The sequence below is a fragment of the Dryas octopetala genome, chromosome 5 (genome assembly GCF_963921425.1).
Source record: "Dryas octopetala chromosome 5, drDryOcto1.1, whole genome shotgun sequence".
NCBI lineage: Eukaryota > Viridiplantae > Streptophyta > Magnoliopsida > Rosales > Rosaceae > Dryas > Dryas octopetala.
This window is the reverse complement of record NC_141370.1, coordinates 6,130,914-6,146,718: the sequence shown is the minus strand read 5'-3', so window position 1 is coordinate 6,146,718 and position 15,805 is coordinate 6,130,914. Positions and strand designations below refer to the sequence as shown.

General features: G+C 34.5%; 1 protein-coding gene across 1 annotated transcript; it reads left to right on the top strand.

The window, feature by feature from the left end:
* The first annotated feature begins 1,963 nt into the window (after positions 1-1,963).
* Positions 1,964-3,294, top strand: LOC147283793 (uncharacterized). Its single transcript, XM_086245590.1, has 3 exons — positions 1,964-1,976; positions 2,914-3,230; positions 3,286-3,294. Exons 1-3 carry the CDS (start codon positions 1,964-1,966, stop codon positions 3,292-3,294), a joined length of 339 nt encoding a protein of 112 aa, XP_086101716.1.
* The last annotated feature ends 12,511 nt before the right edge of the window (positions 3,295-15,805 follow it).

Sequence of the window (15,805 nt, the reverse complement as noted above, 5' to 3'; positions counted from 1 at the left end):
ACATCTCTTTGTTTAACAACTTATCTTCTTGATCATCCATTATTTAGCAGACTTTAGCCTTCAGGAAGACATCAAATCCAAAATCAACTTTAGCATTTGATGAAGAAAAATAAAACTTGACCATGAAATTTGATGACACGATGTTACTATTAATCATTTGAAGTATACATATTTTCGTTGCATATATATAAATATATATATGTTCAATTTTCACTTCCTAACATTATTTAACATAATAAATACAACAAGAGTTTGTCATAAACTTATCAAGGTACAAAGATTTCATGCTCCAGAGTTGAAATCCACACATCTATTCTGGTAATCTGATTTTTGAGTACGTGTTATTGAACCCTCCATTGCATATCGAACAATATATATATGATCAATAACAAAAATGATCATATACATTCAAGAAGAGTTTGTAACAAAAATGATCAAATGAAGGGTTTAATAATATATATGTACCTCTGGTAAATCATTGATCCAATATTTTGAAAGTTAAGATCTCAAGAACAAGATCATCTTCATCTTCATCTTGGCCTTCACACACCTCAGAAATCCTCAACATTTTCTCTAAGGAAAGCCAAAACCCAATAAGTATGTATATGGAGATTAAGGCAGGTTGTGCACAGAACTCGATCAGTCCTATAGTAGGTCATTTTATAGATGAAGTGGACGATTCTAGAAGGGTTGTTTTGGAAACCAATGGGCTTCAATCTTTGTCTGGAACCTGGTTTTAGGTTTTGATATGTTTGGCAAGTAATCTCGCTCTATCCAGGAGTATTAGGTAGGTGTTGGGTCGTTGTCTTTATCCTGATATCTATAAGCTAGGATTTCTTCCTTTATTTTTTCATGATGTTGTCAGCCCCATATTAAGTGCTGCTATTCATGGTAGTTTCTTATTGATAGCCAAAAAAATATATATCATTCTATTTATAAACAAACAATATGATTTCTTAGGAAAACAAATTGATTAAACAATAGGGAATTTAATTCCTTGTACATGTTCCGAAATAAAATTTCCAAGTGTATTTTTTTTGGTAAAATTTATATATATGTTCACACAAAAAAAATGTGAACATGTACAAAGTCTGAAACTTGTACGATAGGAATGGTTGTCGAGAATGATTGATAATATACAAAAGTGATAAGTGACTAGAGAATGATCGATGGAGATAATGTTGGTAATTAATTGTGAAATTCAATTATTTTTCACATAAGAGATGGTGGTCTTTCATGAAAAATTATTGTGTATAACCGATATATCGTCACATGGTATAATAAATTAAATTTGTAAGAGTATTATTGGACGATATGTTTATATTAATATGTATAATAATTATATATTGTAAGGCGTATGATATGATGCGGCGGCGCCATGTGCTTGGCAGATAAATTTTGTTGGAAATATTTGTTGATATATGAATGGTGACACCATTGGCTCACCGATCGATATGAGTCACTTCCAAAATAAAACCACTCTTAATAAAATTATGAGAAAATAATTTGTTACACAAATGTAAAGATAACTCAATTAAGGACTACATGTAAGACTTATTGTTGTCTTAAACCATAAAGTGTTGGTCTTCTAATCACATTAGGAATAAAGGGCTGCAGTGTTTGATTAGGAACTTAAACCAGCTAGAGTTTTGGTCTTGGTATGCCATAAGTTTTCGGCTGCAATACCAAATCTCATAAGGATTCCATATTCTTGTGGACTTAGGATTGATTAAATATTAGCATTGCATAAGGACACGCAAGTGTTCTTTTGATGGGAATGACTCTTGCTGTGATGCATATAAATAGAGGTCCCTCTCCAAACGATCATGTATTCTCAAAAGTGATATTCACCCCATCTAGAATCAGAGATCAAGGGATCGGATTGTGAGAGAAGAGCTCTGTTTTATTTATTTCTTTGTTCTGCAGAATTCGAATTTTTCTTGTTGCTGCACTACTTGATCTCATGGCAGACCAAGGTATGTGTTTTAGAATATACAACTATAAAGTGCAAGGCTGTGGTATCAAAGCCTAAGTTGCATGTTCTAAAATATGATTGCTAACCTTTAAAATCAAGGTATTCACTGTACGTTTAACCATGTCTGCTTGCAAAAAAAAAAAAAAAAATCGATTTGTATGCTGCCTGGTTTTTACAAGAAACTTTGATTAATCAATTATATATATATATATTTAACCAGCATATATGAGTGCATATTATCTGATTGCTTGCATATTTTCGAATTCAAGTACCATTATAATATATACATATATATATATATACATATCAAGTCTGCATGTACTTTTATGTTGCAAGCTATACTGCAAATTGTGTACTATTTTAATCGAGACAAGCATATTTGTTATTGAACTTATTCAATTGATGTATCATAAATATTCTGTTAAACTAAGAATGATAAGATTGCATGTTTACTTAATATATATATATATATCTATATATATATAAAATATTGATTAACAAGTGTGATCTTGGTATCAAGAATCAACCAGATCACACTTGACAGCCTATAGATCGAATCTGCAGAATTTTGAATCAATCAAGTGAGCCACAGCAGCTTGGTTCATTCAAATATTTTGCAATCAAAGTTATTGATCTCAAAATATTGCATCATAACTGAAATCAAATTGATTAACTTTCTGTCCACAGATGAGAGTAACTCAATTTGAAATCACTTATGATGGAAAGACATATGATATGAACTGCATGAGTTAATAAAGAAATTCCTTCAGTCCACAGACGTGGGAATCTTTTTATTCAAGAAACTCATGCATTTTCATATTATAGTGCTTCATATACATGTTTAATTCTCAACCCACAGGTGTGAATTAAAATTGTAGTAAACTTTAAAGTTTTCATGGGGATTGTGTTAATTTGTGAATCTTGTTTTAATGCTACAGTCAACACTTCAATGAATTATAACACTATTGAAACACTGACTGGATCCAACTACAAGAAGTGGAAACAAGACCTTGAGATATCTTTGGGATTGCTGGATTTTGATATAGCACTGAGGGAAAATGCACCAGAAATTCCTGCTGCTGATGCAGCAGCAGATGTTAACGCACACTATCTTAAGTGGGAGAAGGCCAATAGGATGGCCATTCTCATTATGCAGAGATCCATGTCACCAGCTGTGAGGGGTGGCATTCCACCTTCTGACAATGCTAGAGCATTCCTTGAGTCTATTGGACTGAAATTCAAGGAATCTGAAAAGGTTGAAAAAGGCATTTTGCTGAACCAATTGACTAATATCAAGTACAATCGAGAAGGGGGAGTAAGGCTGCACATTCTGAATATGATTGATATTGGTACCAAGCTGAGAGAACTCAATGTCACAGTCGATGATAGTATGATGGTTCACCTTGCATTGAACTCTCTGCCAAGTGAATTCGAGCAGCTGAAAAGTAACTATATCTCTCAAAGGGAAACTTGGACTCTAGATGATCTAATAGGCATTTGTGCACAAGATGAACAAAGACAAAAAAGAGAGAAAGATAAGAACCATATTAACCTGATTCAAGCTAACCCGAGAGAGAACAATAATGCTCAATTTGCTGTTAGGGCCAACAATGCTCAACCTGCTGCCATGGCCAATTTTACAGGGAGAATTGGGAATAGAAACAATCCTAAGCTGGGGCAGAATAAATGTTTATTTTGTAAGAAACCAGGGCATATGAAGAAGGATTGTAGGAGGTACAAACGTTGGCTAGAAAAGAGAAAGACTAAAGGTAATTTTGATCATGTTTCAGTATGTTTTGAATCTAACACTATAGAGGTTCCTTCTGATTCTTGGTGGCTTGATAGTGGTGCAACAATTCATGTTACTAATTCTTTGCAGGGGTTCATAACCAAGAGACCACCAAAAAAGGATAAGGTGAAGGTGTTCGTAGGCAATGGAGAGAAGATCCAGGTGGACTTCATTGGATTAGTTAGGATTAAGAGCAAATTACAATTTAGTACCTCAACTTTACATGTTGTTTCAACTTAGTACCTCAACTTTGAAAACTTGCAAAAAAGTACCTCAACTTTCATTTTGTATCAACTTAGTACCCCAACTTTGAAAACTTGCAAAAAAGTACCTCAACTTTCATTTTGTGTCAAAATAGTACCTCAGTTAGTTTTTCTATCAAAGTGGCAGGGGTATTTTCGTCTTTTCCTTAAATTTAAAAAATAATAATTTTTTTTAATAAAAAAATTTCTTAAAATTAAAATTTCATAAAATTTTTTTTTTACTTTATGAAATTTTTTATTAAAAAACAATTATTATTTTTAAAATTTAAGGAAAAGACGAAAATACCCCTACCACTTTAACAGAAAAACTAACGGAGGTACTATTTTGACACAAAATGAAAGTTGAGGTACTTTTTTGCAAGTTTTCAAAGTTGGGGTACTAAGTTGATACAAAATGAAAGTTGAGGTACTTTTTTGTAAGTTTCAAAGTTGAGGTACTAAGTTGAAATAACATGTAAAGTTAAGGTACTAAATTGTAATTTGCTCTAGGATTAAATTAGAGTCATGATTCATTTTGGAATTAGTTGATGCAGTATATGTACCTTCCATTAGAAGGAATTTAATTTCAATTAGTAGGCTTGTTAAATCAAACTTCAACTTTGAGTTTGATCAATTTGGTTTCAGCATTTTCAATAACAAAGTTCTAGTTGGCAATGGAATTTTAGTTGACAATCTTTTTCGTTTGAATTGCAAGCATTCTGTTTCAACCATTAACACAATCAGCAGCAACCTATATTCAAATAAACTAAATCCGTGCAAGCTTTGGCATAAAAGACTTGGACATAAATCAAAGGAAAGAATGAACACCTTATGCAAAGAATTAGTGTTGCCACCACTTGATTTCAATGACTTGGAAGATGTGTGCATCGAATGTGTAAAAGGAAAATTCACAAATGCCAGAAAGAAAGGTGCTGTTAGAAGCCAAAATCTGCTAAAACTAATACACACAGACATTTGTGGACCTTTCCCTAACCAGACACATGATGGTTTTAAATACTTCATTACTTTTACAGATGATTTCTCCAGATTTGGTTATGTGTACCTAATAACTGAAAAGTCTAGTGCACTGGACATGTTTAAAATCTTCAAAGCTGAAGTTGAAAATCAGTTAAATCTCAAGATCAAAGTGGTAAGGTCTGATAGGGGTGGGGAGTTTTATGGAAAATTCGATGAGGCTGGTAGAAATCCAGGTCCTTTTGCAAGGATTCTACAACAAGAAGGCATTGTTGTTCAATATACAAATCCAGGAACCCCACAACAAAATGGAGTTGCAGAGAGGCGCAATAGAACCTTGAAAGACATGATTAGAAGTATGATGTGTTGCTCTGACCTTCCCATTTTTCTTTGAGGAGAAGCTCTTAAGGCAGCAAACTACATTTTGAATAGAGTACCTACCAAAAGTATGAATAAGATACCTTTTGAACTGTGGAACAGTAGGAAACCTAGTCTAAATCATCTTAGAGTTTGGGGCTGCAAGGCTGAAGCTAAGTTATATAATCCTATGGAAAAGAAACTAGACCCAAAAACTACAAGCTGCTATTTTGTTGGATATCCAAAAAGAACAAAGGGGTATATATTCTATTGTCCAACTAACATAACCAGATTTGTTGAAACACAAAGAGCTGTTTTTATAGAAGATGATACAGTTGAAACAAAAGAGGAGGGTTTTGTCTTTGATGAGCTACAAGATAGCAGTGAGAATCCATCAGTCCTAGTTTTACCTCATAGAAACTTGAGCAATGAGACACCTTTAGAAGCTGAGAATAATCCTCGACCACTTGAGCAAATTATTGAGCAACCACCAGCAAATCAAGAAAATCTGCCAGCTCAGAATGACAACATAGAATTAAGAAGATCACAAAGAGAGAGGAAATCAGCCTTGTCTGATGATTATCTGGTATACTTGCAGGAATCCGAGCATGACATTAACAATATAGATGATCCAACCACCTTTAGGCAGGCTTTGCTTAGTGAACAAAATGATAAGTGGCTAGTAGCTATGAAATCTTAATTAGAATCAATGAAGAAGAATGGTGTCTGGAAATTGATGGAAAGACCTTAAGGGTGTAAACCTATAGGTTGCAAGTGGGTTTTTAAAACCAAAAGGGATTCAAAAGGGAAAATTGACAGATATAAGGCAAGGTTAGTTGCCAAGGGCTTCACACAGCAAGAAGGGATTGATTATAATGATACATTTTCTCATGTTTCCACAAAAGACTCATTTTGAGTCATAATGGCACTTGCAACACATTTTGACTTGTCACTTCATCAAATGGATGTAAAAACTGCATTCTTGAATGGAAACCTTGATGAAGATATATACATGCAGCAGCCAGAGGGTTTCATTCAAGAAGGGGAGAATCATTTGGTTTGCAAGCTAGATAAATCTATTTATGGTTTGAAACAAGCATCTAGGCAATGGTATCTGAAATTTGATGAAGTGGTGAGATCACATGGTTTTATAGAAAATCCAGCAGATGAGTGTATATACCTTAAGGTCTGTGGGAGAAATTTCATTGTTTTGATTCTATATGTTGATGATATCCTCTTAGCTAGCAGCAACTTGACCTTTTTACACGATACCAAGATGTTTCTGTCAAAGCATTTTGAAATGACAGATTTGGGTGAAGCCTCTTATGTGTTAGGCATTGAAATCAGCAGAGATAGAGAGAGAGGGTTACTCGGACTATCACAAAAGGGCTATATTGAAAAGGTGCTTAAAAGGTTCAACATGGAGACTTGTGCAGGAGGTGAAGTTCCCATTACAAAAGGAGATAAGTTAAGCAAGAAACAGGCACCTCAAACAGCTCAAGAGAGAATGGAAATGAATGACAACCCTTATGCCTCACTGGTTGGGAGCATCATGTATGCTCAAGTCTGCACAAGACCTAATATTGCTTTTCCTGTTAGTGTTTTGGGCAGATTTCAGTCCAATCCAGGCCAAGCACATTGGGTGGCTGGCAAGAAAGTCATGAGGTACTTACAGAGAACAAAGGATTACAAACTGGTATACAAAAGAAGTGAAAATTTAGAGTTGATAGGATTTGCAGATGCTGATTTTGCAGGATGTGTGGATTCACTAAAATCGACCGCAAGTTTCGTTTTCATGTTTGGAGGAGGTGCAGTGTCTTGGAAGAGTGTCAAACAACATTTAGTGGCTTCATCAATAATGCAAGCAGAGTTTATTGCATGCTATGAAGCCACCGTGCATGCAGTGTGGTTGAAAAGTTTCATTGCAAGCTTAAAAGTGGTTGATTCGATTGAAAGGCCCATTCAGTTGTGGAATGACAATAGTGCTGCAGTCTTCTTTACTAAGAACAACAAAAGATCTTCAGGGACTAAGCATTTGGACCTTAAATATCTGCTAGTTAGTGAAAAGGTTAAAAAAGGGTATACCAAACTCGAACACATTGATACAAGTTCAATGATTGCTGATCCACTTAACAAAGGGCTTCCTAATACAGCCTTTCACAAGCATGTAAAGAGCATGAGATTGCTAAGTGGTTTTGATGGTGTGTTAGATTAGTGGGAGTTATGTCTCATATCTTATTTATTTTGTTGGTTTTAAGGTTTGCTGACAGAGTAGTTGATTATTGTTTAGTAACATATTTCATTGAATTTTTGGTGTTATGGTTCTAAATTATAATTTTTGCAAATATGATTTCATATTTTGTTTTTGATATAATTGGCAAGTGAATAAAGGTGTGTCTGTGCAGCATAGCTAGCAAAATAAGGTAGCTGCAGCACATATGAATTCATGAAAAGGCCAATTTTCATTTTCTAACACTACTACAAAATAGCAATCAGACAACGGATTTTCACCGTTGTGTGAGTTTATAATTTACCGTCGTCTAATCGATCGATGTCTATTCATACCCCAATAGACAACGGATAAAATTCGTTGTCCTGGTGCACCTACACAACGGTTATAGATGTACCACCGTTGTATATACAACCTTTAAAATCAATGATTTGGAGGATACCGTTGTTGAGTGCCAATTTAAACATCGGTTTATATTTAATAACCGATGTGTATATATATGTTAAACAACGATTATGTTAAGTAAAGAATTGGTTTTACAACTATTTTAAGTAGAAACACGAGGTGAAATAGTCACTAAAACAACGGTTTATTGTTAAAAACCGTGGTTTAATCTATTGAATAATATGTGTATTGCCATGTCTATAGGTTTTTCAAACTACGGTGTTTTATATGAAATCGTTGTATTAATGCATTAAGAAAATTGAATATTAACCATATAATTAACCGTTGTATATACTTATTTGGTACATCGATTTTGGGTTAGAAACTATTGTATGAAGGCACTTAGCACAATAGCTTTTTAAGATTTGTGTGGTATGCTTAAGAATTAAACAATGGTTTATGATATTGAACCATTGTAAGTCAAGGGCACAGACCATGCTTTTGATCGAAAAACTGTTGTATAATGTGCCTGTTTACATCTATTTTTAGAAACTCCCAATTGTCTTTGACCACAATGCAATTATGAACAAACAATGCAAAATCTAATTGATGAGATAGGTTGGTTTGGTACAACCATTAATTGTTCCAAATTGATTCCCTTCATAATTAACATTCCTAATAAATTATACATTTACAAAATACCAATTCACAATAATAAAGGATTGGAATTTCTAAAGTACCAAATAATATAAGATATTTGAAGGTAGTAATTGTATATATGTACCTCGCTCCCTTAACCCAATTTCATTCACAAAACCAGCCATATATGCCATAAACAAAAACCCTCCATATATACCTTTCCAAAAAACTAGGCATCAATCTAATTAATCAACCTAATTGCTGTCATATATATATCAAAATATTATCCAGCAGCTAGCCTATCAATCATCCCAAGCTAATCTAGCAAAGTAATCAATATATCATATATACCCAAAGCTAGTCTAGCTAAACATATGGCCTATGTCAAAAAGGTGTCATGCAAAAATCCAACCAGAAATGTCTACATAAACTGGCCCACGAAGTTTGCCCATTCAGCCCGGACTTCATCGATATCTTCTTGGGTATAAGTGTTGCCTTGCCTTCGTTCCCACTGAAACAAGGCAAAGATGGAGTACTAATTAAAAATAAAATTCAACCAAAAATGCAAACAGTCCAGCAGAAAGAAAAAAATAAAGAACATGCGCGCCCCTAAGTAGGTGTATTGAAAAACATAGGCATGCAAGAGAAGAATATGCCCCTGTCAGGTTTCAACATCCAGTAGCAAGCATATATATATATATATATATATATATATAGTTAGCATCCGCAAGATAAAATAGGGGCCTATATCCAGAATCAAGCTCCAATATATTAACACAAGTGATCATCAAACAGGGGCCAATATAACCTGTCCACTTCCACAATTTTGAAAGAATCCACCAAGTATTCCCAATCTGCACCCAAAACAAACTCCCCCAACTAATTTGTTTCCTTTTATTCCTTTACTACATTTCCAAGCTTTCAGCCACAAAACAAATTAAAGCATTATAAATTGCAACAATACATTAACTTCTTTATCAAGATTCGAATACCCATTTATAAATGCTCAGCAAGGTCTAAACAATTTATAAGTCATTTTGACATGATATTATATAGCTCCTAAGAGTACCAAGGGTTCAAAATGTCCAAGTAAAAGACAATTATCATATCACTACTCATACCAAAAGCATGACCAACATAATGTCAGGTTGGCTGACTAATTCATACCTTATTCACAAAAGCTAAGCCCTCATCTTCAATTATTTCCTTCATAAAGCGCATAACAACTGACAACCAAAGCATTTCCTTCATAAAGCTCATTGTGCCTTTGGTGCAGATGGACCGACAACCAAAACATTTTGAGCTCCTTCCATCTTTGAATCCCTACATAAAAATAGACAAATAGACTCATTAATTAAAGAAAAATCAAAGTCTGTGAAAATAAGACACATAATTGAAAATTCGATTATAAAATAAATCATATGTCACTTGGGAGATGTTGAAACTCATGGATGCATGAATATGATAGTCATTTAAATTTAAATTGACAAGGATAAAGGACTTAGCAGCTTACCTTGATATAATCCATGTAGTAATCTTTAATGGTTGGGTGAACACAAATACATTTGCCTTGATAAACACATACACAAAAAATAATGAGTAGAACAAGGACCATCACTGAACACAAATGCTCCAAAGAGTGCCCACTGATTATGTAATGATTTGCATGCTTGGAATTCACAACCTGTTGACAAATGAAGGAAACATTGCCTAAAATATTGGTTGGTTGGGTGGGGTGCAAAGAAAGTGTTTTATATATCAGAAACCAAACATGGATTGACAAGGGAAGTATATTCATCCCAAAATTTTTTTCAGAAAATCAGGTTGATCAACTAAAAAAGATTCCTTATCTGACAATTGTGGAGCATCTTGTTCTTTGGCTGAAGCAAGGAGAAGTTCATTTAGCAACTCCAGAACTTCATATACCTGAGGATTTAACACTTACGTACAGGTTATATATAGCTCACTTGCTAGTAACAGGACATCAATACTAGTGAAATTGTGCAAAAAATTTGGTGTTTCACTAAAACACTTGAACTAATTAATATCAGTACATCAATTTTAGTTTAGGTTAAAATCACGAGAAACATAAGAAAACATAGACATGCAAAGGAAGATAATTGCTGGCAGATTTCAGTATTTCAGGGCCAACTTAGAAAATGCGTAACTAATGCATCTGGGGTCCGATTGAGGTGATCTTGGTCTTGAAATAACCATTAGGATGTCTAGTTTATGCTCACCAAAAATCAGCTCGAGACCACTTACCAATCAGTACATAATTCACAAAGAGTGTCACGGGGTCAGTGACTACCAAAACCAGAAAAGTGGGATTTTGTGTAAAGCTCAAGACTCAAGACTCTCTTGCCAAACCAAGCATTATCAGTACACTCAAAGCAACATTACTAGGGTCTACACAGAGTTCACAACCAAGTTTAGACTTTCCTTACCAAGAATGCAACTCGGTTTGGAGAAAAGCAACATTACTAGGGTCTACACAGAGTTCGATCACAACCAAGTTTAATTAGACTTTCCTTACCAAGAATGCAACTTGGTTTGGAGAAAAGCTCAAGGACTGCCCTGCATGAAAGCCACCTACCAAATATTATTTAAGGCAGCTTTTTGTAAAGAGAATCAACCTAAGCACTCACATAGTATACAAAAATGGGCTAATAAAGTTTCCAATGTTGTTTATCTTTCTTCAATGCAACTTGCAGATTATATTTCAAAAGGGTCATCACACAAGCTTTATCACTAATGACAAATTTCTCATTTAATAACATACAGAAGTTAACAAAATTAACAAAATTGTAAACCATTATTTCTTAAAATTGCAAAGTGCAGATTTATTCATGATCTATGAGTTGCAAATAAAAGGGAATTCGGAAACTTTCACAGTTTGAAGTAGAAGCCAAAATGAACACACACAGTTTGAAGTAGAACCTTTCACAAAAAGCTCTTTTTCTGTTTCTACTGCTGAATGCAATTCATCCCCTACCTCTTTTTAATTTTCTAGTAGTACTTCTTAAACTAGGTGCTCTCTAACTTCCTCTTCAGGCAGGTGTCTTGGCCACAGAGATGCACAAAGCATCAAATAAAGGAATACCTAGATATGGGAATGGTTTTATGCAATATAAGAAATGTAATTAGTATCAACAATATTTGAAAGAATAAGCATGATATCGATTACATTATATATGCCTTCACTGGGGACAATTAGGAAAAGTATTTGCTCAAACTCTTTTATATGAGGTCAGATGAGTGATATATTCTTTTCACAAACTTTGAGATTGGTTAGCATTTTTATATTTATCAAAACTAAGAGAAAATAAGCAGGAACCAAATTTACTAACCAGCTATCAGGTATGCATGAACAAAAGCAAAAATCAATGTTATCAACTATTGAATTGTGTATAAAGTCTGATCAAAGTGAGTCTGCCCATTCCCCAGGATTCACTCCAGATCTTTTAGCTGTCTTCACTCATAAAATCCTTCAAGTCCAACAGTCACAAGGTGTTTTTCATCGACACTCTTAATGTATGCCGCCATCTCTATGATCCATGCATGTTCTCCAAGAAGTAAGCACCAAATTAAAGAAATTAAGCATATATGACATGTCTAAGTGATGTGGTACGTGGTGGTGATATATGATGACTAGCTAGTACAGAAAAAAGGATAGAAAAGGCTAGCTACTAAAAATAATCCACTGAACCCCTCCCACAAATGAGTTTTCCCTCATCAGGTTAATAAATAAATTGCAATATCATTGAGCACACAATAGCACCCAATACAAGAAACAACATCATAATGGTTTAAAAGTGTGCCAAGGAGCAAAATAAGAGATAATTAACCTAAATACCAACAAGGAATATGAGTGCCAAATACTCATCAAATTAATAGACTAGCTAGTAGTAGTAGAGTACACTCTCAGATTAGATCTAAATCTAATTTACAAGAACAAAGAGAAAAAAAATATTAAGCATGATGGTGATGTTGAAGGGAACATCAAAACAAGGTGGCAACATGCTCTGTTATTTTTATTTTAAGAAAATAAAGAGAGAGAGAGAGAGAGAGAGAGAGAGAGAGAGAGAGATATCACCAAAGAAAATTAGACCCCTTTAGTTTAGCAGTTCCTTGAGACTTCATGAAAGAATACAGGAGAGTTATTGCCATTCTACTACAGGAGAGCCACCTATTCCCTAACAACCAGCCACCAAATTCAAAACAACTGCCTTCTTTCTTATGTATGAATACAGCCATAGGACAGTCTATCCCAAATCCCATAGTCCAGACAGTTGGTGATATTAGACTACGTAACAGGTTTAAGAAACTGGTGAAAATATTCAGCCTGAAATAGAAATTAAATAGAAGGACATCAATGAAAAAAGGTGATATCTTCAAAGTGCTACATGCTAAAGCGCGTTGTCAAGAAAAATGCAATAAGATAAGCAAAAGAGAGAATTAAATAATAAATAAAAAAACATACACACTTTGCAATTAAATTAAAGAAAAAAAAAAGGGCATAATTCCATAGTTTTCAAAGTAACTTGCCCCCAAATCATATGAGCATTAGCACAGTAGAATGGAGATATGAATATTAGTTGTACCTAACAAACTTGCATCAGTTGGTAGTAGGCAATGATCCTGACACTCATTATAATCTTCCCACTTCTTTAATAGCTCGGTATCTCTTTATAGTTAACCCAATGAACATTCTAACCTTAAAAAAATTTTATGTCCTTGAAATAAGTCAGTTAACAGAATAGCACGCATACACAAAAAAACCCAATTTCGCTAATGATAAAAGTGTGAAGAAAACATATGAAATTTCATTATGTGAGTCTAGCAAAGCAAAGTCCATTTACTTAACTGATCTTAATGGTCCAAATCCATTCACAACACAAATATCAAGTTAAATTCATCCCTTAATTTTCGCAGTTTTCTTAACAACCAAACATAAACTAGTCCAGAAGAAAAAAAAACTCAGAAAACAATTAATGAACAAAAATTCCTATTAAAAATCCTAGTTCATGAGATTAAACCAAGCAAGAAAATTTTAAAAAGAGATGAAATGAAAGGAATCAACCTCAAAAAACAAACGAATCTAACCTTAAATCCCTCCAAAGTAAACCCACAAAAAAATTACAGAAAAAAATAAATAAATAACAAAACACAAATTCAGCAGCGCGCGTAAAGGAAATAATCAAGAACTTCATGTGAGAGCCCTATCACAGAGGAAAAACAAAAGAGTGAAGTGGGGGAAAAAGCACCTGAAAGCCCAGTGTGAGCTCAGCGAAGTCAATGGTCCAGATTAGGGTTAGGGTTTCAAGCTTTCCCAAATCTCTGTGTGATTTGGTTGGAGGAGAGCATAAATCCAGTGATTTCAGAAGGCATAAACTGAGAGTCGACATGATAAGAAGATGTGTGCAGCCATGGCGACGGTGATGAGAAGACGAGTGCGTACATGGTGGTGAAAGGGCGACGCAATGATGGTGAGGGACGGTGATGGGTGATGGCCATAATCAGAAGAGAGAGAAAGAGAAAGAGTGAGCAAAGTGAGAGTGCGGGAGGTCTGGGTTTTGGGAAGAAGCAAGTCTGGGTTTGAGGGTGTGAGGAGGAGGAGGTCTTGGTTCTGTCTGAAGGGTTAAAGGCGATATGATTTTTTTCATTAACGCGAGCGTGTATTTTGTCAAATACAAAGACCCGCATTTTTTTTTATTTTTGTGTAGCTTATCCAACACAACGGTTTTGTTTAAAACTATTGTGTTTAATATTTAGGAAAATTCATCCGACCAAATAGCATTGGATATGATACCATCATATAACAGTTTTTTAAAACCCGTTGTGTGTTAAATTAAGATAACGGACAAAATAAGAACCGTTGTCTATTGACTGTTGTCTATTTATACAATTGTAGTAGTGTAACTAAAGGAGATCTTAGTAATCTCTCAAGAGGACTTATGAATGTTTGTTATGATTTTGTGATCCTGGTCTTGACGGATGCCACATGTGTTTTTGAAGATGGATATGTGTGATTATAAAGACCTTGAATGATAATGCTCAATGTGCCTTGATGGTTCCATATCTAATCTTCAATCTTGACAGTGGCTTGACAAAGGAATATAGTTGGGTTAAGTTTCAACATGGCCATTAAAGTAATCAACACAAAGCCTCAGTGTTATTTGACCAAGTGGGAGAATGTAAGACTTATTGTTGTCTTAAACCATAAAGTGTTGGTCTTCTAATCACATTAGGAATAAAGGGCTGCAGTGTTTGATTAGGAACTTAAACCAGCTAGAGTTTTGGTCTTGGTATGCCATAAGTTTTCGGCTGCAATACCAAATCTCATAAGGATTCCATATTCTTGTGGACTTAGGATTGATTAAATATTAGCATTGCATAAGGACACGCAAGTTTTCTTTTGATGGGAATGACTCTTGCTGTGATGCATATAAATAGAGGTCCCTCTCCAAACGATCATGTATTCTCAAAAGTGATATTCACCCCATCTAGAATTAGAGATCAAGGGATCGGATTGTGTTAGAAGAGCTCTGTTTTATTTATTTCTTTGTTCTGCAGAATTCGAATTTTTCTTGTTGCTGCACTACTTGATCTCATGGCAGACCAAGATATGTGTTTTAGAATATACAACTATAAAGTGTAACACTACAAACACTTAAAATCCTAAAGTAAAAACGATTTGGTTTTGAAATACGAAAAAATATACAACAAATTTATGGTTCGATTGGCTCAGCCAGTTGTGGGTTGTCTTTAACCCATACCCCCGAGCTTATGGATTTCATTGCTAGTATTCAGATTCCTATTATGACGGGTGCATATATGTAGTGTGATGCCCTTGAGGTGGTCCATGATCGAAGTTAATCGTCTTCAGGACGGATAAAGAATTGGTGGAGGCTAAGGTTTTAATTCCTCCTTTATTTATGTTCCTTTTAGCTTTCATCCCCCTCTCTTGTAATAAGGTAGCACACAAATTGGCTCTTTTGGTTTTGGATTGTGACTAAGCTTTGGTTTGGGATGAGGAGTCTTGGACTGACTTCTTCACACCCTCCATTTGGCAAAAAATTAATGCATGAATTGGCTTGAGGGAGTTCAATAAAATATATATATATACACACACACACACACACACCCGTACATGCAAACTTTGAAAACAAAATTTTAATCTATTAATTTGTTTGGTTTATAAATATATAAGA